This window comes from Choloepus didactylus, chromosome 13, assembly GCF_015220235.1.
Source record: "Choloepus didactylus isolate mChoDid1 chromosome 13, mChoDid1.pri, whole genome shotgun sequence".
NCBI lineage: Eukaryota > Metazoa > Chordata > Mammalia > Pilosa > Megalonychidae > Choloepus > Choloepus didactylus.
In genome coordinates, this window is record NC_051319.1 from 74,986,860 (window position 1) to 75,007,953 (window position 21,094).

Below are 21,094 nucleotides of genomic sequence, written 5' to 3' on the forward strand. Positions count from 1 at the left end.
CCTAGTGTTTATGAGAACATCAGCAACAATCCAGGTGAGGAGCTCCAATACCTCCTCATTCTCCCCCAGCTCCTCAGGGGGGCCCCAAATATATGTTTATTCTCAGCCAAAATTACTGTGAGATGTGTTGCTGTTTTACTCTAACCTATACAGACCTACCATGTCTTACTTACTGTTCAAAGTTCCATGTAATTGTGGTGTTTGAACAAACTGACTGTAGAAGTTACATTGTTTAGAAAGTATAAATCTTACACCAAATAAACATTTCTTCTCTTGGTCTCACATGGAAGTTGAAGTTTTAACACACAGTCAGTTTCAGCTTTACCCTTTGGCCCGATTTGCCCTAGTCTTAATCAGATCTGCTTCATTCATATTTCTAATTGAAGCGTGGGCTCTTTTTCAGCTTTTTTTTTTTTTTTTTTTTTTTGAACAGTTGCTTATGTGTTAATACTGGCATTCGTATCTGCCAGGCTCTGGCTCTGAGTTTCATGTGTCACACAGATACCCAATGATCCAGAGACCAATCAGATAATACACCAAGGGATCAACATCTCAGAGTTTGTCTGTGATTAACTGTACAGATATTAGAAATCCATCTCATGAAGTAGAACAAATGTATGACACGGTAACTGGAAGTTAATAATAGAGGGGCATATAGGAAAAAAAAATACCTATTGCAAACTATATACTCCAGTTAGTAGTATTTTAACATTCTTTCCATCAACAGTAACAAATATAATATACCAAAACTATGAATCAGTAATGGAGGGGGGAGCAGTTAGGGGTATGGGAGGATTTGCGTTTCCTTTTTTTGTCTTTATTTCTTTTCTGGAGTAATGAAAATGTTCTAAAAACTGAAAAAAAATTAATTGTGGTGATGGATGCACAGCTGTATGATGGTACCATGGGCAATTAATTGTGTACTTTGGATCTTTGGATATTTGTATGGTATGTGAACAATCTCAATAAAAAATAAAAAAAAAATACATGAGGCAAAAAAAACAATGGAATTGAAAGGAGAAATATATAAATCTACAAGGAGAGTTGAAGATCTCAACACCCTTGTCAGTAGAGAAGCAAAAGAAATACAGTGGTACCTCGGTAGTTGACTGCTTTGAAAGTCGTCGAATTTGGTACTTGTTGCATTTTGATGCAAAAACTTTGTCCCAGTACTCATCGTTTGCTTGGTACTCAGTGACAAGTGTCGGTTGCCTCATGACTCACTACCCTTTCTAGCCGAAACAAAGGGTCATGTGTTAATCATGCGGCAGCTCTTGCCCTTTGTACATCCAATTGTGGTCTTATCTTAGCTGCTGTGGCCATTTTGTGTATTTTTGTGCTTTTCTCATCATGGGTCCCAAGAAAAGGAGCAGTGAGAGCACTGAAGGAAATTACTTCACACCACCATTTAGCAAAAAAAAGAAATAATAGGCAAATGTGAGAGCTGTGTTCGCATTACTGATCTTGCTAGGGAATACAGTATGCCTAGAACAATGGTCTCCGTCAACATTAAAAATAAAAAAGTGATGAAAAGGGCTGATGTTGACGATTTCGTGGAGGAACTACAGAAGGAGCAGCAGCAAGAGGTGGCTTGAAGAGATTTCTTCAGGTGAGGAGGAGAGGGGAAGGTGTACCCAGAAATGTGTGCAAAATGGACAGAAGTTCAAAACTTTGTGGAGAAGTACCATCCAGACAAAGCTTTGACAGCAGAAATGTGAATTTATTGAATGATTGAAGAATTTCACATTTTTGAGGAACTCCAAAAAGAAGACAGAAGCGGTCTTCATTGGATAAATTTTTAGTGAAGGTGACAAAGAGTGTTCAGAGCCAGTGGTGCAAGCTGAAAAAAGGCAGAAAAGAGAAAGAACAGCTGAAGTGCAAGTGCCCAATTCTCTATTGAAGGGAGACTCTCCTTCCAAGCAACACTCCATGTAACCTCTCTTCCTCACCACTCTCCTCCCACCATCCCATTAGGCCATGGACTCTTCTCAGTGCAGATAAGGTGAGGTTTTTATTTTATTTATTCTAAGTATTTATTAATTTTTAGGTTTATTTCTTATGTAAAGTAATGATATACACTGTATATTTTTACATATTGCTTTAAACATGTGCATTGTCTTTTGTTTTGGGAATGCATTAAATTTATTTACATTGTTCTTTATGGGAAACATTTGTTTGGTAGTCGTCGTTTTTGGTACTCATCGCACCTCCTGGAACCAATTAATGTCGAGTACCAAGGTACCACTGTATACAGAACACCGGTATAGATACGGAAGACTTGAACAACACTGTTAGCCAAATTACCGTAATTTACATTTATAGGACTTTACACCGAACAACAGCAGAATACACTTTAACAAGCTGCCAAAGCTTACTCAAGAAGAAATAGAAAATCAGAATAGCCTTGTATCTACTAAAGAAATTTATACGTAGCTAAAAACTTTCTCACAACAAAAACTCCAGGTCCTCATGGTTTTATTGATTAATTTACCAAACATTCAAGGAAGGAATAGTGTCATTTCTACACAGACTCTTTCAGAAAATAGAGGCAGGGGAACACTTCTCAATTCATCTTATAAGGCCAGTATTAACCTGATAACCAAAATGAGACAAAGACATTTGAAGAAAAGAGAAGAACATCTCTCGTGAACATAGATGCAAAAATCCTTAACAAAATCCAGCAACGTTCAAATAAAGAGAACATGTCATGACTAAGTGGGGTTTATCTCAGAAATGCAATGTTTGTCTAACATTTAATAAGCCATCAGTATAATTAACCAAATTAACAGAAAAAAGAATAACCGTGAGTATCAGTAGATACAGAAAAAGAATTAACTAAATTTAATACTCACTTATGAATAAAACAGTAACAATAACAAACCTCTCAGCACTTTCCTTCATTCCTGAATGATTGAATCCAATAGTGGTTAGGTAGGGCCAAGAGAGGAAGGTATCAACAAAGGTCAAATGTGGCAGCTTGGTGGGGATTGGAGCCCAAGTGAAAAAAGCAGATACATGGGCGTAGCTTGGCAAGGTTAGGAAATTAGTTACACGTGGAGATTGACCAACTAGAATAATGGGAGCCTGTCAGGGAAGAAAGTTACAGATATGGAAAGGGAGAAAGCTAGAATTAACCCTGGGAGATTCGATTGGAATTAGAGATACTGACGTGCACACATGATTTTCAATATGTGTAGATACATGTAGGAAAAATATGGGTGTAAACTTAGGTGTGTGTGTATGTATGTATGTGCGTACACATATTTCCTTCTGTTCACTGAGAGCAGGATTCTTAATAAAACTGAGCACTGCCAGTGTTCAGATTTTGGTTTCTATACATCGTTCTCCACAGAAAAGAAGTAGGGTTTATTGGAGAAATGGCTGATTCCAGGGCTGAATGGGGAAAGTACAAGAAGCTTGAAACATCTTGGTATGCCAGAAAGTAAGGAAGTGTTCAGAGAATGATAGGGGCATGTCAAAAGGACATGGAGAGAGGATCTAAGATGGCAGCATAGAGAGGAGTGGAAGCTAAGTAGTCCCCCTGGAACAACTTAAAAAAACTAGAAACAACTAGTAAATAATCTGAAATAACTGCAGGGGAACAGACGTGACCGTGCACTCACATACACCAACCTGAATTGGGAGAAATGCCCGAGAGCACAGCATAAAATCTGTAAGTGAGAACTGCAGATCCAGATCGGGAGACCCCTCCCCCACAGCCCGAGCTACAAAGCCTCATGGTGCCAGAGAGAAGCTTTCTCCCAGCAAGCGAATATAACTCAGCTGAGCTCCAACCGGGGTTTTAATTAGCGAGTGTGAACTGCTCACTACAAGGTACGAATCCCCAACAAGGAGACAGAGGCTTTGGGTGATGACTTACCTTGGAGAGCCGGAGGGTCGCCTCGGACTAGCTCTGTTCCTTTTTCGACTCAGTGGAGAAAGCCTCGGCCATTTTCAGTCCCCAGTTCTGTGACCCAGACAGGGGTGTGGCACAGGCAGAGAGAGACCATTGAAATGCTAATGACCTCCCCCTAAGGCGTCTATCTTCTCTAAGAGGAAAGGGCTGGGGCCCAGCTCTACTACCTGCCTTTCATTCAGAACTTACACCAGTCAAGAATTATAGGCTAATCTTTGCATCAGGCAGAGAGTACCCCTGCACGGCCCAGCGGCCTGGGGCTTCCCTTGAGGGACGACACGCACTAGTGACGTAGCACAGCCTTCCTTCAGCAGAGGTCCTGGAAGATCACAGCTGAGAAGGGGGGCCTGCTCGGAAAACCCAGGGACACTACGTCAATGCCGGTGGTTTGTGGGTCAGCGACAGAGAAAATCTGGGGCAAAACTGAAATGAAGGCTTAGACTCTTGCAGCAGCCTTGAATCTCCGGGAACACCTGGGAGGTTTGAATATTAAAGCAGCCCTGCCTCCCTGACCACCCAGACACACGCGCCACGTTCAGGGCAGACAGTTCCAACAACAAACCCAAACTGAGTTCACCAACTGAACCCCACAAAAATCATTTCCCCACATACCACAAAGACAGAGTTGGGGAGAACTGACTTGAAGGGTATAGGTGACCCACAGACACCATCTGCTGGTTAGTTGGAGAAAGTGTATGCCGCCAACTTGCATTTCTGAAAAATTAGGTTCTTTTTTTTTTTTACAACTTGAAAGAACCCTATCAAGCAAAGCAAATGCCAAGAGGCCAAAAACAACAGAAAATCTTAATGCATATGATGAAACCAGACAATATGGAGAACCCAATCCCAAACACCCAAATCAAAATATCAGAAGAGACACAGTTCTTGGCACAATTAATCAAACAATCACAGTCGAGGAACGAAAACATGGCACAGGATATAAAAAACATGAAGAAGACCATGGAACAGGATAAAAGGGACATAAAGAAGACCATCTAGTAATGGATGGTGGGAAGGTGATAGCATTGCAACATTCTAAATGTGATTAATCCCACTAATGGAATGCTAGGGAGGGGGTGGAATGGGAAGATGTAGGCTGTTTATATGTTTCCACAATTGAGAAAAAAAAAAAAAAGGGCAGTCTAAATAGATGACAGTTGAATGCCAAGGATGACCCTGGATGGGATCTGAGGATGGAGGACAGGAGGCTGAAAGGGACGCAGTTGAGACATAAGGGAAAGGAAATATAGAATGTAAGCTTCGTGTAATTGTTGATTCTCTTGTACTTCTTAGCTGCACTTAATGAGATTGCCTAAAAGAATGTTCTTGTTCATGGGAATTGTATATGTGAATTATAGTGTTTGTTCAAGGATGTGTGCAGCTAGCTCTCATGTTCAGAAGACAGAGCAATAGATGATGGATGATAGATAGGGAGAGAGGGAGGGAGTGAGGGAAGGAAGGAAATAGTGGTGTGACAACATGTTAAAGTTAGTGAATCAGGGTATCAGAGGGGGTCCAGGGAATGCTGGAGTTCAGTGTATGGGGTTTGTATTGTTTTTGCAGCAGTTCCTATAACTTTGAATTTATTTCAAAATAAAATGTAAAAAAAAAAAGTACTGTAGGCAGTTTATGCGCATCTCAAATCAATGAATACAAAGCTCCAATTTAATTGCTCTTGCTTCAGTAAATGTTTCCCCATAACAGACTGGTAGTATTTCCTAATAAATATCATTAAAGCTTCACTATTGTACAATGTGCCTTATGCAAATCTTTTTCCAATTGTTATGCATCAGAGCAAAGTTTAATTCTTATTTGACATGCTAAATCAAGTTTGAATATATTTTCATCTCTTCCCCGTTCTCTTCCAAACATGTTCTGAACCCATTTATTGTTCCCTCCCTGCAATTTTTCTTCAATTTGTTGCTCATTTCATCTTTTGCCCCCAAACACAGAATTACCAGAAAATGGACTTCTGTTTGCTAACTAAGACTAGAATTATCAAATATCAGTTCTCATTTATGAGTATCTTTCTACACAGAGACTAGAACAAAGCAGAAGACGACAATGTTTTAAATGTTGAAATACTTTAGAGGACAGGGGGTAGCAGGAAGAGGGGTGAGACAGGTGAATTCTTTTGATTTAATGTTAACTTCATCCACTCCTTATTTCCCATCCTTCTTCAACTCAAGGAGGTGAGATAGGAAACCACAACTCCATGCTTTTCTTTTTTTTTTTTTTTTCAAAAGGGTTATGCTGGAATGTACTCTAGTCTCAGGTTGAGATGGTGAAAGAAACAGAAAGCTATTGGAAGAGGAAAGTCAGGTCTTGTCCTTGCCCCTGCTATGTGAGAATTCAGTATCAACAATAACTTCTTCGCTGGTTGCTGTCAATTATCAATATCAATGCAGATTGTACACTTTGGAGGATTGTATGTTATGTGAATATATCTCAATAAAATTGCATTTAAAAATTAAAAAAAAAAGAACATGGAATCCAACTTACAGGGTCTTGAGCATCAACTAACAAATGTAAAAGGAATAATGGAACTAGAAAATTACTGTTTGACAAATATAATTCATTCAGGCAAGAAATGTTAATAAATGCTAAATTTGGTTTTGATGAAGTATGGGATATTTGCATGGTCTCAATGTAACTCTCCCTCAAATATTTATTAATTGCAAAGTAGAAAAAATAACATATTGAAGGAGTCTTGCAGGTACTACCTTACTCAGGAGATTGAGGTTAATATCCTCAGGAATGAGATGAATTGAAATCGTGTCCCATCTGATAAGACACAACGAAATGAACATGTCTTCACTTCTGTACTATTTCTGCCAAAGATGCACAACCTGATTTTATTCATAAGGAAATATCAGACAAACCCAAATTGGGAGACATTTCTACAAAATAATGGTACAAAATCTTCAAAAGTCAAAGAAAATCTGAGGAAGTATTCCAAACTGAAAAAAAGGAATGAAAGAGATGTGACAACTAAATATAATTCTGACCTGTAAAGGACACATTGGAACAATTGGCAAAACTTGAATGGGATCTGAAGACCAGATAATATTAAAAATCAGTGTTAATTTCTTGATTTTGATGGTTGAAAATATCTTTTTTTAGGAAATATCGGTGTTAGGCTTCAGATCAACAATTTACTCTCAAGTGGTTCAAAGGATGAAAGTTGTATATACTGTATTTCCACTTTTCTCTAAGATTGTGATTGTTTAAATTTTTTTAAAACATAAATGTCTTTGGTTTTAAAAATAAAATTCATTTATTTGATAAATACATATATGCCTGATCTCCTAGTGATGCTGAATAAAGTAGGCAGGTGATACTATACTCAGTTTTAGTAAATCAATTAAATGGTTCTCTTTGTCCCATATTTCGAATAGCGTGTAAAAATGACACTCATTTTGGATGTTTGGAAGTTTTTTGTTTTTTTTTTTTATTCCCCCATTTTGGGTTATTAAGATTGCCTTTTCTTTCAGAACTTACATTCTGATGCTTATTATGGTAGCATGATTTTTCTCTGTTTATCTTCAAAGGTTGCTCAAGAAACAGATGTTAGAGCCCAGATTCGTCTGCAGTTTCGTGATGTCAATGGAGAACTTATAGCTGTGCAGAGATCTATGGTGTGTACTCAGAAAAGCAAAAAGACAGAATTTAAAACCTTAGAAGGAGTAATTACGAGAACAAAGTAGGTATTTCTTTTATATTTGAATTTATATTCTTTGTCAGTCTTTTAGGCCTATAAGATCAGGCCTAAAAGGGATTTGGAGTTTTTTCTGCTGCTTTAAGTTTGTATTTTTAGAGAAGAATACTAATATTTTGTTTGATACTATTTATCAGTGTAACAGAATCACTCCATTAAAGATTTAGTGATAATGTTCTACCCCTTGAGTGACTTATAAAAGTTGCTGAATTGAATTGCATAATCGCATAATCGCTCAATAAATATAGGTTGGATGAACAAAAAACGTTTGTCCTGTATAGATGGGGTGTAATGAGAAGCAGACAAGAAGAACTTTATTGTTCTATTAGAAGTAGGTATCGTCTTATAGTTGGTATGGATTTTGGAATTAGAGTTTCCTGGATTGAAGACTTTTATTTCTGTTGAGCAAATTATTTAACTATTCACTTCCCTGCCCTGTCACTTTCATTTATTTATTTAACTGATCAAATAATTCTTTTATTTAACCAATAATATTTAACTTCTCCCATGTGCTAGGGACACTACTAAACACTGGCTTCTTAAGCAGGCTTTTTCATTGGCTTTTCAACACACTCAAGTCTTTCCCAAATCCTCATATTTCATTCCACTCCGGCTACTGAGCAGTTGCCTTCTTTCATAGCTAATTTTCCCCAAAGAGTTATTGATACTGTCTCCATTTCTTTTCCTCCTTCTCACTCCTCCTCCAGCCCCATTTCTCCACTGAAACACCTTCAACTGAGGTCACCAGTAACCTCTGTATTAATTAGGATAATGATACCTCTGTACAAAATAGAACCAAAACTGAGCCTGTTTTTATCATTTGTATATTAGGGTTGATTATCACTGTATCTTTCTCAGAAAGATACTGTAAGTATTGAGCTAATACATGTAAAATGGTTAGTATATAATACGAGCTCATATATTTATTTTCTATGATTGCTGTAATAAACCACAAACTTAGTGGCTTAAAAAAACACACATTTATTATCATACAGTTCTGTAGTTTAGAAGTCTGAAATGGGTCTCACTGGGCTAAAATCAAGGTTTTGGCAGGACTGTGTTCCTTACTGCAAGGTCTAGTAGAGAATCCATTTCCTTTTCCAGCTTTTGGAGGATGCCTCCATTTCTTAGCTCATGGCCCTCTTCCTCAGTTGTCAAAGTCAGCAATAATGGGTAATGTTCTCACATTTAATCACTCTGACATTCTCTTCTGCCTTTTTCTTCTCCATTTAAGGACCCATTGGGCCCACCCAGATAATCCATGATAATCTCTATTTGAAAGTCAGCTGATTAGCAACCTAATTCCATCTGTAATTTTAATCACCCTTTGGTCTGTAACCTAACATATCCCAAATTCCAGGGAATAAGATAATTTTTGAGGGGGCCATTATTCTGCCAGTCACAGCTCAGTAAATTGTAGCTGTTAATTACTTCTTTTTTTCAATGTAATTTCTTTATTCAATTCCATTTTATTGAGATATGTTCACATGCCATACAGTCATCCATGGTGCACAATCAGCTGTTCACAACACCATCACACAATTATACATTCATCACCCCAATCCATCTCTGAACATTTACCTTACATCAGAAAGAATCAGAATAAGAATAAAAAATAAAAAAGAACACCCAAATCATCCCCCCTGTCCAACCCTATTTTTCATTTAGTACCTGTCCCCATTTTTCTACTTATCCATTCATACACTGGATAAAGGGAGTGCGATCCACAAGCTTTTCACAATCACACTGTCACCCCCTGTAAGCTACACTGTTGTACAATCGTCTTCAAGAGTCCAGGCTACTGGGTTGGAGTTTGATAGTTTCAGGTATTTACTTCTAGCTATTCCAATACTTTTAATTATAATTTTATTGAAATATATTCACATACCGTACAGTCATCTAAAGTGAATAGCATTTGTTCACAGTTTCATCATATAGTTGTGCATTCACCACCACAATAAATTTTTGACATTTTCATCACTCCAAAAAATAAAAATGAAAATAAGAATAAAAATAAAAGTAAAAGAGAACACTCAAAGCATCCCATACCCCTTCTCCCCATTCATGTAATTTTTTTTAATTGAAATATATTCACGTACCATACAGTCATCAAAGTGTACAAAGTTATTCACAGTATCATCATATAATTGTGCATTCATCACCACAGTCAATTTTGAACATTTTCATTACTCCAAAAAATAAAAATAAGAATAAAAATAATAGTAAAAAGAACACTCAAAACGTTTCATATCCCCGTCCTCCGTATTATTCATTTGCTTTTTGTCTCCATTTTTTCTACTCATTTGTCCATACACTGGGTAAAGGGAGTGTGAGCCATAAGGTTTTAACAATCACACAGTCACACCGTATAAGCTATATAGTTATATGATCACCTTCAAGAATCAAGGATATTGGATTGCAGTTCAACAATTTCATATATTTCCTTCTAAATATTCAATAAACTAAAAACTAAAAAGGCATATCTGTATAACACATAAGAGTTATCTCCAGAATGACCTCTCCACTCCATTTGAAATCTCTCAGCCATTGAAACTATTTTGTTTCAATTCTCCTCCCTCTTTTGGTCTGAAAGTCTTTCTCAATCACACAATGCAGGGTCCAGGCTCATTCCTGGGAGTCATGTTCCACATTGCCAGGAAGATTTTATACCCCTAGGAGTCATGTCCCACATAGAGGGGAGGGCAGTGAGTTTACCTGCTGGGTTGACTTAGAGAGGCCATGTCTGAGCAACAAAAGAGGCCCTCTGGGGGTGACTCCTAGGCACAATTATGAGTAGGATTAGCCTCTTCTTTACAGTAGCAAGCTTTGTAAGGGCAATCCCCAAGATCGAGGTCTCAGGCTACTAAGCTGGTGGTCCCCAATGTTTGAGAGAATATCAGGAATTCCCCATGTGGGGAAGTTTAATATTTCCACATTTTCCACAGTCTCTCAAGGGGGCTTTGTAAATACTTTTTATTCTCTGCCCAAGTTACTCTGGGTTGTATTGGGGCTTTATGCTAACCTGTACAAACAATAAGGTCTCACTCCCTAGTCAAGGTTTCATGTAATTATGGCATTTGAGTAAACTGACCATACAAGTTAAATTATATAGTGTGCTACAGAAAATATAGATTTTGTACCATATAACCATCTCTTCCTTTGGTCCCACACAGAAATCAAAGTTTTAAAACGTGGTTAACATCATCCTGTACCCTTTAGTTGGATCCACCCCAATCTCAGCCGAGTCCATTTTGTTTATATTGCCAATTGAAGTATGATCTGCTTTTTAGCCTCTTTAACAGTTGATTCACGGGGCAATGTCGACAGTTGCAACTGCTGAACTCTGGCTCTGAGTCCCAGGTGCCACACAGACACCTGAAGCTGCAGGGACCGACCATGTCACAAACAGCTCAGTTTATATTTGTACATTTAATCACACACATTGATCAGTCTACATTTCGCCAAGTTGTACAGTCCCAGTCTTTATCTTCTATCTTTCTTTCCAGTGTCTGTATACAGAACCCTAACCTTCCTCTTTGAACAATATTCACAGTCATCTTTTTTCAGTGTACTTAAAATATTGTGCTACCATCACACAGTATTGTGCTATCCATAATCAGTCAATCTTCAAGAACATTTTCTATTCTTCAGCATCAAATGTCCAATCTCTACTCTCTTTCTGTCTCCTGATATCTTCAATTTCTACACTCTTCTCCAGACCTCTCTCTCTTGTCTTTTCCTATCTGTCTGTAGCACTCCATTTAGGATTTCCTGTAGAGGCGGTCTCCTGTTCATGATCTCTCTCAGTTTTTATTTATCTGTAGATGTTTTAAACTCTCCCTCATTTTTGAAGGACATTTTTGCCAGTTACAGGATTCTTGGTTGGCAGTTTTTCTCTTTCAGTATCTTGACTATGTCATACCACTGCCTTCTCGCTTCCATGGTTTCTGCTGAGAGATCTGCACTTCGTCTTATTGAGCTTCCCTTGTCTTTGATGCATTGCTTTTCTCTTGCTGCTTTCAGAATTCTCTCTTTGTCTTTGACGTTTGAAAATCTGATTAGTAAGTGTCGTGTAGTAGGTCTATTTGGATCAGTTTTGTTTGGGGTACACTGTGCTTCTTGGACCTGTAATTTTATGTCTTTTATAAAGAGTTGGGAAATTTTCATTTATTATTTCCTCTATTATCCCTTCTGCCGTTTTTCCCTTCTCTTCTCCTTCTGGGACACCTGTAACACATATATTCATGCTCTTCATGTTGTTCTTCAGTTCCCTGAGACCCTGGTTGTGTTTTTCCATTCTTTTCCCTATCTATTCCTTTGTGTGCAGGATTTCAGATGTCCTGTCCTACGTCTCACTGTGCCTTTCTTCTGCCTCTCCAAGTCTGCTGTTGTATGTCACCATTGTGTTTTCCATCTCTTCTATTGTGCCTTTCATTCCCATAAGTTCTGCCATTTGTTTTTTCAAGCTTATAGATTCCTCCTTATGATCACCTAGTGTCTTTTTATATCCTTTATCTCTTTTGGTATCGATCACTTCTTACTTGAAAATTTTTCTTTCTAGGTGTCCGTGATACAATACTATTTCTTTTTTCTCTCCTTCACAGCCACATCCTCCTTCACCCAACTGATAATGGTTGGAGTTTCGCAAGGCTCAGTCTTAGATCCTTTCCTGTTTTTGCTCTACATTCTCTTCTTAGGCATTCTCATTCACATCTGTTTTTCAAATTACTATGTATTCCTTGGTGATTCAGAAAATTTGCATCTCTAGCCCACATCTGTTTCCGGACCCATATATCCACTGCCTGTCTTATTTTCTAGCAGTTGTTTCAAAGACACTTGAGATACGGTATATCAAAAACTAAACTCATGATTCTCTCCCCTCGATCCCCTCAATGAACCTCCAACAACCTGGTCGTCTTCCAGTATTCCTCATCCCATTAAGTGACACCACTATCCATCCACTGAAGGATCTCTTGGAATCTAAGGGCATTGTTCCAATTTGCTAATGCTGCTGTTTTGCAAAACACCAGAAATTGATTGGCTTTTGTGAAGGGGGCTTATTTGGTTACAAAATTACAGTCTTAAGGCCATAAAGTGTCCAAGGTAAGGCATCAACAATAGAATACACCTTCACTGGAGAAAGGCCACCGGCATCTGGAAAACCTCTTTTAGCTGGGAAGGCACATGGCTGGCATCCACTTGCTCCTAAGTTGTGTTTCAGCACCTCTCTCAGCTACTGTGTGTTCTTCAAAGTGTCTGTCGTGGCTGCAGCAAGCTCCTGTGTGGCTTTCTTTTTTTTTTTTAATTAAATTCAGTTTTATTGAAATATGTTCACATACCATACAATCACCTGTTCACAGTACCATCATATAGTTATGCATTCATCACCCCAATCTATTTTTGAACATTTTCCTTATACCAGAAAGAATCAGAATAAGAATAAAAAATAAAATTAAAAAAGAACACCCAAATCATCCCCCGCATCCCACCCTATTTTTCATTCAGTTTTTGTCCCCATTTTTCTACTCATTCATCCATACACTAGATAAAGGGAGTGCGATTCACAAGTTTTTCACAATCATGGTGTCACCCCTTGTAATCTACGTTGTTATACAATAGTCTTCAAGAGTCAAGGCTACTGGGTTGGAGTTTGGTAGTTCAGGTATTTACTTCTAGCTATTCCAATACATTAAAATGTAAAAAGTGTTATCTATATAGTGCGTAAGAATGTCCACCAGAGTTACCTCTCAACTCCATTTGATATCTCTCAGCCACTGAAGCTTTATTTCGTTTCATTTCGCATCCCCCTTTTGGTCAAGAAGATATTCTCAATCCCACGATGCCGGGTCCAGATTCATCCCCGGGAGTTATAATCCTGCGTTGCCAGGGAGATTTACACCCCTGGGAGTCAGGTCCCATGTAGGGGATAGGGTGCAGTGAGTTCACCTGCCGAGGTGGCTTAGCTAGAGAGAGGGGGCCACATCTGTGCTACAGAGGCACTCAGGGGGAGACTGTTAGGCACAATTATATGCAAGTCTAGCCTCTCCCTTGCAGTAATGAGCTTCATAAGGGCAAGTCCCATGATAGAGGGCTCAGCACATCAAACTGCGAGTCCTCAATATCTGTGACAACGTCAGCATCAGTCCAGGTGAGGAAGTCCAACTCTTCCGCATTTTCCCTCAGTTCCTCAGGGGGGCCCTGCAAATATATTTTTATCTTCTGCCCAAATTACTTTGCCATGTATCACTGTTTTCACTCTAACCTATACAGACCTACCATATTTCACTTCCCATTCAAAGTTCCATGTAATTGTGGTGGTTGAACAAACTGAGTGTAGAGTTATACTATTTAGAAAATATAGATCCAGCACCAAATAGACACATGGAAGTTGAAGTTTTAAAAGACAGTCAGTTTCGACCTTTACCCTTCGGCCTGGTTTGCCCTAGTCTAACCAGATCTGTTTCATACATATCACTAATTGAAGTCTGGGCTTTTTAAGCTTTTTTTTTTTTTTTTTTTTTTTTAACAGTTGCTGTGTGTCCTAATACTGACATTCATATCTGCCAAGCTCTAGCTCTGAGTTTCAGGTGTCACAGAGATACCCAGTATTCCAGAGACCATCAGGTTATACACTAAGGGATCAGCATCTCAAAGTTTAGATATAGCCATTACAATTCAGGAATAGATTTGACTGCTGTAAGAGCTTACAATCTAGGGACCATTACAATAATCGTTCCCCTCTTAGGCTGTGTTCTGAAATTCAGTTCTGAGTTTATACATTGTAGTTAGTCCATATTGGTGAGGCATTATAGTGTTTGCCTTTATTTCTGACATGCTTCACTCAATGCTGTGTACATGATCCATTCATCTCGTTGCATGTCTCACAGCTTCACTCCTTCTCATAGTTGCTCAATATTCCATTGTATGCATACACCACAGTTTACCATTCTGTTCCTCAGTCTTTATACCCTTAGGCCAACTCCACTGATTGCAAATCATGAATACTGCCTCCATGAACACCCGTGTGCAAATGTCCATTCATGTCTCTGCTCTCAGATCTTCCAATTACATACCCCATAATGAGGTTGCAGGACCTCATGGCCCCCACATACTTAGCTTTTTGTGGAACCACCAGACTGACCACCAGAAAGGCTATACCATTCTGCCTGCTCATCAACAGTAGATAGGTACATTCCTCTCTCCATGTTTTCTCCAACACTTTTATTCCTATTTATATTTTTTCCTACAATTTCTTAGAGTTATATTCACATGCCATACATTTATCCACAGTGTACAGTTTGTTCACGGTATCATGGTAAAGTTGTACATTTATCACCACAGTCAGCACTTGAACATATGATTACTACAAAAAAAAGGTTTTTTTGTTTGTTTGTTTTTTTAAGCGAATAATAAAAACGATGATAAAAAGAAAAGTAACATGTCATTAAATATAATAGTAAGGACAGAAAACAACACCACTACCAAGAATCTCATATTCCTCCCTTATATCCCCCTTTCATACACACTTAGCTTTGGTATATTGCCTTTGTTACATTTAATGGAAGCGTATTACAGTGTTACTGTTGACCATAGACTCCGGTTAGCTTTGATTATGTTTTTTCCCAAATACCATCCCTTTTTCAGGATTCTGCATGGTTGACATTCATTTGTTCTCCCACTTGTAAAAACATTTTTATATTTGTACATTTAGTAACAGTCATTGGCCACTCCAGTTTTTGCCAAGTTATGCTGTCTCAGTCTTTATCATCTATCTTTACCTCTGGTGTCGTACATTCTCCTATCCCACCTTTTTCAACTTTACTCACAGGCATCTTTGTTCAGTGTACTTACAATATTGTGCTACCATCACACAGTATTATGCTATCTATTTCTGGATCTATACACTCAATCCTGCTAAACATTCTGTGGTCCTTCAGCATCAAATGCCTGCTCTCTAACCTCTTTCTATCTCCTGTAGCCTGTGTTCTCAGCTGTTAATGCTCAAAGTTTGTTCATTAATGTTAGTTCATATTATTGAGACCATACAGTATCTGTCCTTTTGTTTCTGGCTAACTTCACTCCACATAATGTCCTCAAGGTTCATCCACATCATTACATGATCCATGTCTTTGTTCTGTCTTACAGCTGCATAATATTCCGTCATGTGTATATACCACAGTTTGTTTATCCACTCATCCGTTGATGGACACTTGGGCTGTTTCCATCTCTTGGCAATCGTGAATAATGCTGCAATAAACATTGGTTTACAAATGTCCATTTGTGTTTTAAGTTTCATTTCCTCTGAGTATATACCTAGCAATGGAATAGCTGGGTCATATGGCAAATCTGTGTTTAGCTTCCTAAGGAACCTCCACACTGTCTTCCAGAGTGGTTGCACCATTCTACATTCCCACCAACAATGAATAAGTGTGCCTCTTTCTCCGCATCCTGTCCAGCACTTGTAATTTTCTGTTTTGTTTTTTTGTATGTGAGATGATAATCTCATTGTGGTTTTGATTTGCATTTCCCTAATAGCCAGTGAAGTTGAGCATTTTTCATGTTTTTGAGCCATTTGTATTTCCTCTTCAGAAAAGTGTCTGTTCATGTCTTTTGCCCATTTTTAAATTGGATTGTTTGTCTTTCTGTTGTTTAATTGTAGGATCCCTTTATATATTCGGGATAAAAACCCTTATCTGATACGTGGTTTCCAAATATCATTTCCCATTGCATAGGTTGCCTGTTTACTTTTCTGACAAAGTCCTTTGATGTACAAAAGTGTTTAATTTTGAGGAGGTCCTATTTGTCTGTTTGTTCTTTGGTTGCTCACGTCTTGGGTGTGAGGTCTAGGAAACCACCTCCTATTACAAGATATTTAAGATATTGCCCTACATTTTCTTCTAAGAGTCTTATGGTCTTGGTGCTATGTGTGGCTCTTTTAAAGTACTCCAGTAAATCAATCAAGACCCAGCCTGAATGGGCAGGGCCACACCTCCACGGAAACAACTTAATCCAATATTCCATCCTAATCAACACTGATACATCTGCCCCGACAAGATTGCGCTGAAGAACATGGAGTTTTGGGGGACATAATACATCCAAACCAGCACAATAGATAAAATGGAGGGAGGGTGGAAGGAAGGAAGGAAGGAAATGGCAAATGTGGCAAAATAGTAATATTAATATTAGTGAATCTAGTATGTGTTGAGTGGGGGTATGTTGGAGTTCTCTGGATGTGTTTGTATTATTTTTGTTAACTGTCTTGTAAGTTTGAAAGTATTTCAAAATAATTAAAAAAAACAAAATAAAATAATGAGTGCTTATTGGGGCCTTTCCTTAGGGTAGCCAGCTGGCCTCTAGACAGATCTCTACGAGATAGCAGTATCTTGGTGAATTCTCCACAATCCAAGGTTTGTGCTTGGCTTTACTTGCCCTGAAAACGAGTCAGTGTTTGCAAAGTTACTCTGATTAGGCACTACTGAAACAAGTTAACAAAGCTTATAAGTGCCTGGAGTAAAAGTCAAGTTGAACAGATTTTTTTCTCTTACTATAGACTCTATGGACATACCAAGCAAAGACTAGTTGATGAGCCGTGGCTGAAAAAAGGGTAACGATATATTAGAATTCATGGGATCAACCTAAAAGGCCCTGAGCAAGTTCCCTCTATTGGATTGCTTTGTCAGCGTGGCTCTGGAACTTGAGGTCCATTGATCAAGAATCCTCCCTGAACTGTTTGGTGGATGGGTACCACCAAGGTTTTCCCTTACTGTTGTCTTTCCATGTATCTCTTACTAAAAATTCCTTTTATTATTATTATTATTAACTTTATTTATTGAAAAAAACACTTCCACACACTTCCAAATAAATCTTAATGATACAGAAATGCTCAGGAATGACGGTGGTTCGTTAATATTCTTGTGGTATGGTAGGAGCATATTGGAAGCAATGAAGTTATTTCAGGATATTTGTTTTTCTAATTCCTTTGCTATGTTTTATTTGGAACAATTCCTTTTTTTTAATTCATTTTATTGAGATATAGTCACATACCATGCAGTCATACAAAACAAAGCGTACATTCGATTGTTCATAGTACCGTTATTATAGTTGTGCATTCATCACCAAAATCAATCCCTGACACCTTCATTACCACACACACAAAAATAACAAGAATAATAATTAAAGTGAAAAAGAGCAATTAAAGTAAAAAAGAACACTGGGTGCCACTGTTTGTTTGTTTGTTTGTTTCCTTCCCCCATTTTTCTACTTATCCATCCATAAACTAGACAAAGGGGAGTGTGGTCCAGATGGCTTTCCCAATCACATTTTTACCCCTCATAAGCTACATTTCTTTACAATCATCTTCAAGATTCATGGGTTCTGGGTTGTAGTTTGATAGTTTCAGGTATTTACTGCTAGCTACTATAATTCACTAGAACCTGAAAAGGGTTGTCTATATTGTGCGTGCGAGTGCCCACCAGAGTGACCTCTCGGCTCCTTTTGGAATCTCTCTGCCACTGTAGCTTATTTCATTAACTTTCATATCTTCCTTTTGGTCAAGAAGATGTTCTCCATCCCACGATGCCAGGTCTACATTCCTCCCCAGGAGTCATGTTCTACGTTTCCAGGGAGATTCACTTCCCTGGGTGTCTGATCCCACGTAGGGGGGAAGGCAGTGATTTCACCTGCCAAGTTGGCTTAGCCAGAGAGAGAGGGCCACATCTGAGCAACAAAGAGGCATTCGGGAGGAGGCTCTTAGGCACAATTACAGGGAGGCCTAGTCTCTCCTTTGCAGCAACAGTCTTCCTGAGGGCAAGTCCTGTGGTAGAGGGCTCAACCCATCAAAACACCAGTCCCCTATGTCTGTGAGTACATAAGCAACCATCGAGGTGGGGAAGCCCAATACCCCTTCATTCTCCACCAGCTCCTGAAAGGGGCTCTGCATATTTTTTTCATTCTTTTTTTTTTAATCAACTATATAAAAATAAAAAAATTAAAAAGCATACAATAAAAAAACATTTCAAACAGACCATAACAAAGGAGTAAGAAAAAGACAACTAACCTAAGATTACTTTACTTCCAACATGTTCCTACTCTACCCCAAGAAAGTAACCTAATATAGCAGCATTTCTGTGGACTTTTTCCTACTATACATATCAGAAATTGACAGACCATAGTCATTCCTGGACATTCCCAGTACATTAAATTTACCTACAGTAGCTTATCTGTTCTTACTGGATTATCGTTCCCCCTTCCTTAATTGCTCTCTATCACTAGTTCCCCTACATTCTACATTATAAACCATTTGTTTTACATTTTTCAATGTTCACATTAGTGGTAGCATATAATATTTCTCTTTGTGCATGGCTTATTTCACTCATCATGTCTTCAGGGTTCATCCACGTTGTCATATGTTTCATGACATCGTTCCTTCTTACAGCTGCGTAGTATTCCATTGTGTGTATATACCACATTTTATTTATCCACTCATCTGTTGAAGGACATTTGGGTTGTTTCCATCTCTTGGCAATTGTGAATAATGCTGCTATGAACATTGGCGTGCAGATATCTGTTCCTGTCACTGCTTTCATATCTTCCGGGTATGTACTGAGAAGTGTAATCACTGGATCGAAGGGTAACTCTATATGTAGTTTTCTAAGGAACTGCCAGACTGACTTCCAGAGTGGCTGTACCATTATACAGTCCCACCAACAATGAATAAGAGTTCCAATTTCTCCACATCCTCTCCAGCATTTGTAGTTTCCCGTTTAATGGTAGCCATTCTTTTTTTTTTTTTAATTTTATTTTGAAGTAAATTCAAAGTTACACAAACAATTGCAAAAACAATACAAACCTCATACACAGAACTCCAGCATACCCTGACCCCCTCCCCCGATACCCTGATCCACCAACTTTAACGTCCTGTCACACCGCCGTTTCTTTCTTTCCCTCCCTCCCTCCCTCCCTATCATCCATCATCTATTGCTCTGGCTTCTGAACATATGAGAGAGCAAGCTAATGGCAGTCATTCTAATTGGTGTCTCATGTGGTCTTAATATGCATCTGTCTAATAGCTAGTGAAGCTGAACATTTTCTCATGTGTTTCTTGGCCATTTGTATTTCCTCTTCAGAGAGCTATCTTTTCATATTTTTTGCCCATTTTATAATTGGGCTGTCTGTACTATTGTCATTGAGTTGTAGGATTTCTTTATATATGCAAGATATCAGTCTTTTGTCAGCAAAAATTGGTCTCCAAAAATTTTTTCCCATTGAGTTGGCTGCCTGTTTACCTTTCTGACACATTCCTTTGAGGTGCAGAAACTTCTAAGCTTGAGGAGTTCCCATTTATCTATTTTTTCTTTTGTTGCTTGTGCTTTGGGTGTAAAATCTAGGAAGTGACCGCCTAATACAAGGTCTTGAAGATGTTTCCCTACATTATCTTCTAGGAGTTTTATGTTACTGTCTTTTATATTGAGATCTTTGATCCATTTTGAGTTAATTTTTGTGTAGAGTGTGAGGTAGGGGTCCTCTTTCGTTCTTTTGGATATGGATATCCAACTCTCCCAGCCCCATTTGTTGAAAAGACTGTTATGTTCCAGGTCATTGACTTTGGGGGCCTTATCAAAGATCAGTCAGCCATAGATCTGGGGGTCTATCTCCAAATTCTCAATTCAATTCCATTGATCAATATGTCTGTCTTTGTGCCAGTACCATGCTGTTTGGACAACTGTGACTTTATAATAAGCTTCAAAGTCAGGGAGTGTAAGTCCTCCCACTTCGTTTTTCTTTTTTAGAGTGTCTTTAGCAATTTGAGGCATCTTCCCTTTCCGAATAAATTTGATTACTAGCTTTTCCAAGTCTGCATAGTAGTTTGTTGGAAGTTTGATTGGCATTGCATTGAATCTATAGGTGAGTTTGGGTAGAATTGACATGTTAATGACATTTAGCCTTCCCATCCATGAACATGGAATATTTTTCCATCTTTTAAGGTCCCCTTCTATTTCTTTTAGTAGAGTTATGTAGTTTTCTCTGTATGGGTCTTTTACATCTTTGGTTAAGTTTATACCTCGGTACTTGATTTTTTTTAGTTGCTATTGAAAATGGTATCATTTTCTTGAGTATCTCTTCAGTTTGTTCATTTCTATCATATGGAAACATTACTGGCTTATTTGCATTAATCTTGTATCCCGCTACTTTGCTAAATTTGTTTATTAGCTCTAGTAACTGTATTGTTGATTTCTCAGGGTTTTCCGGATAAAAGATCATATCATCTACAAACAATGACAGTTTTACTTCTTCCTTTCCAATTTGGATGCCTTTTATTTCTTTGTCTTGCCGGATTGCCCTGGCTAGCACTTCCAGCACAATGCTGAATAACATTGATGATAGTGGGCATCCTTGTCTTGTTCCTGATCTCAGAGGGAAGGCTTTCAGTCTCTCACCATTGAGTACTATGCTGGCTGTGT

The 21,094-nt window shown here is 38.4% G+C and overlaps 1 protein-coding gene across 5 annotated transcripts in view; it reads left to right on the plus strand.

Annotated features, from left to right (window-relative positions):
• The window catches only part of RAD50 (RAD50 double strand break repair protein), a 289,914-nt gene that overhangs the window by 167,273 nt on the left and 101,547 nt on the right, over positions 1–21,094 (plus strand). For all 5 annotated transcript variants that reach the window (XM_037801333.1, XM_037801334.1, XM_037801335.1 and 2 more), the window contains one exon: positions 7,468–7,619. In XM_037801333.1, coding sequence (XP_037657261.1) covers positions 7,468–7,619 — 152 coding nt within the window. The remainder of the gene's footprint in view (positions 1–7,467; positions 7,620–21,094) is intronic.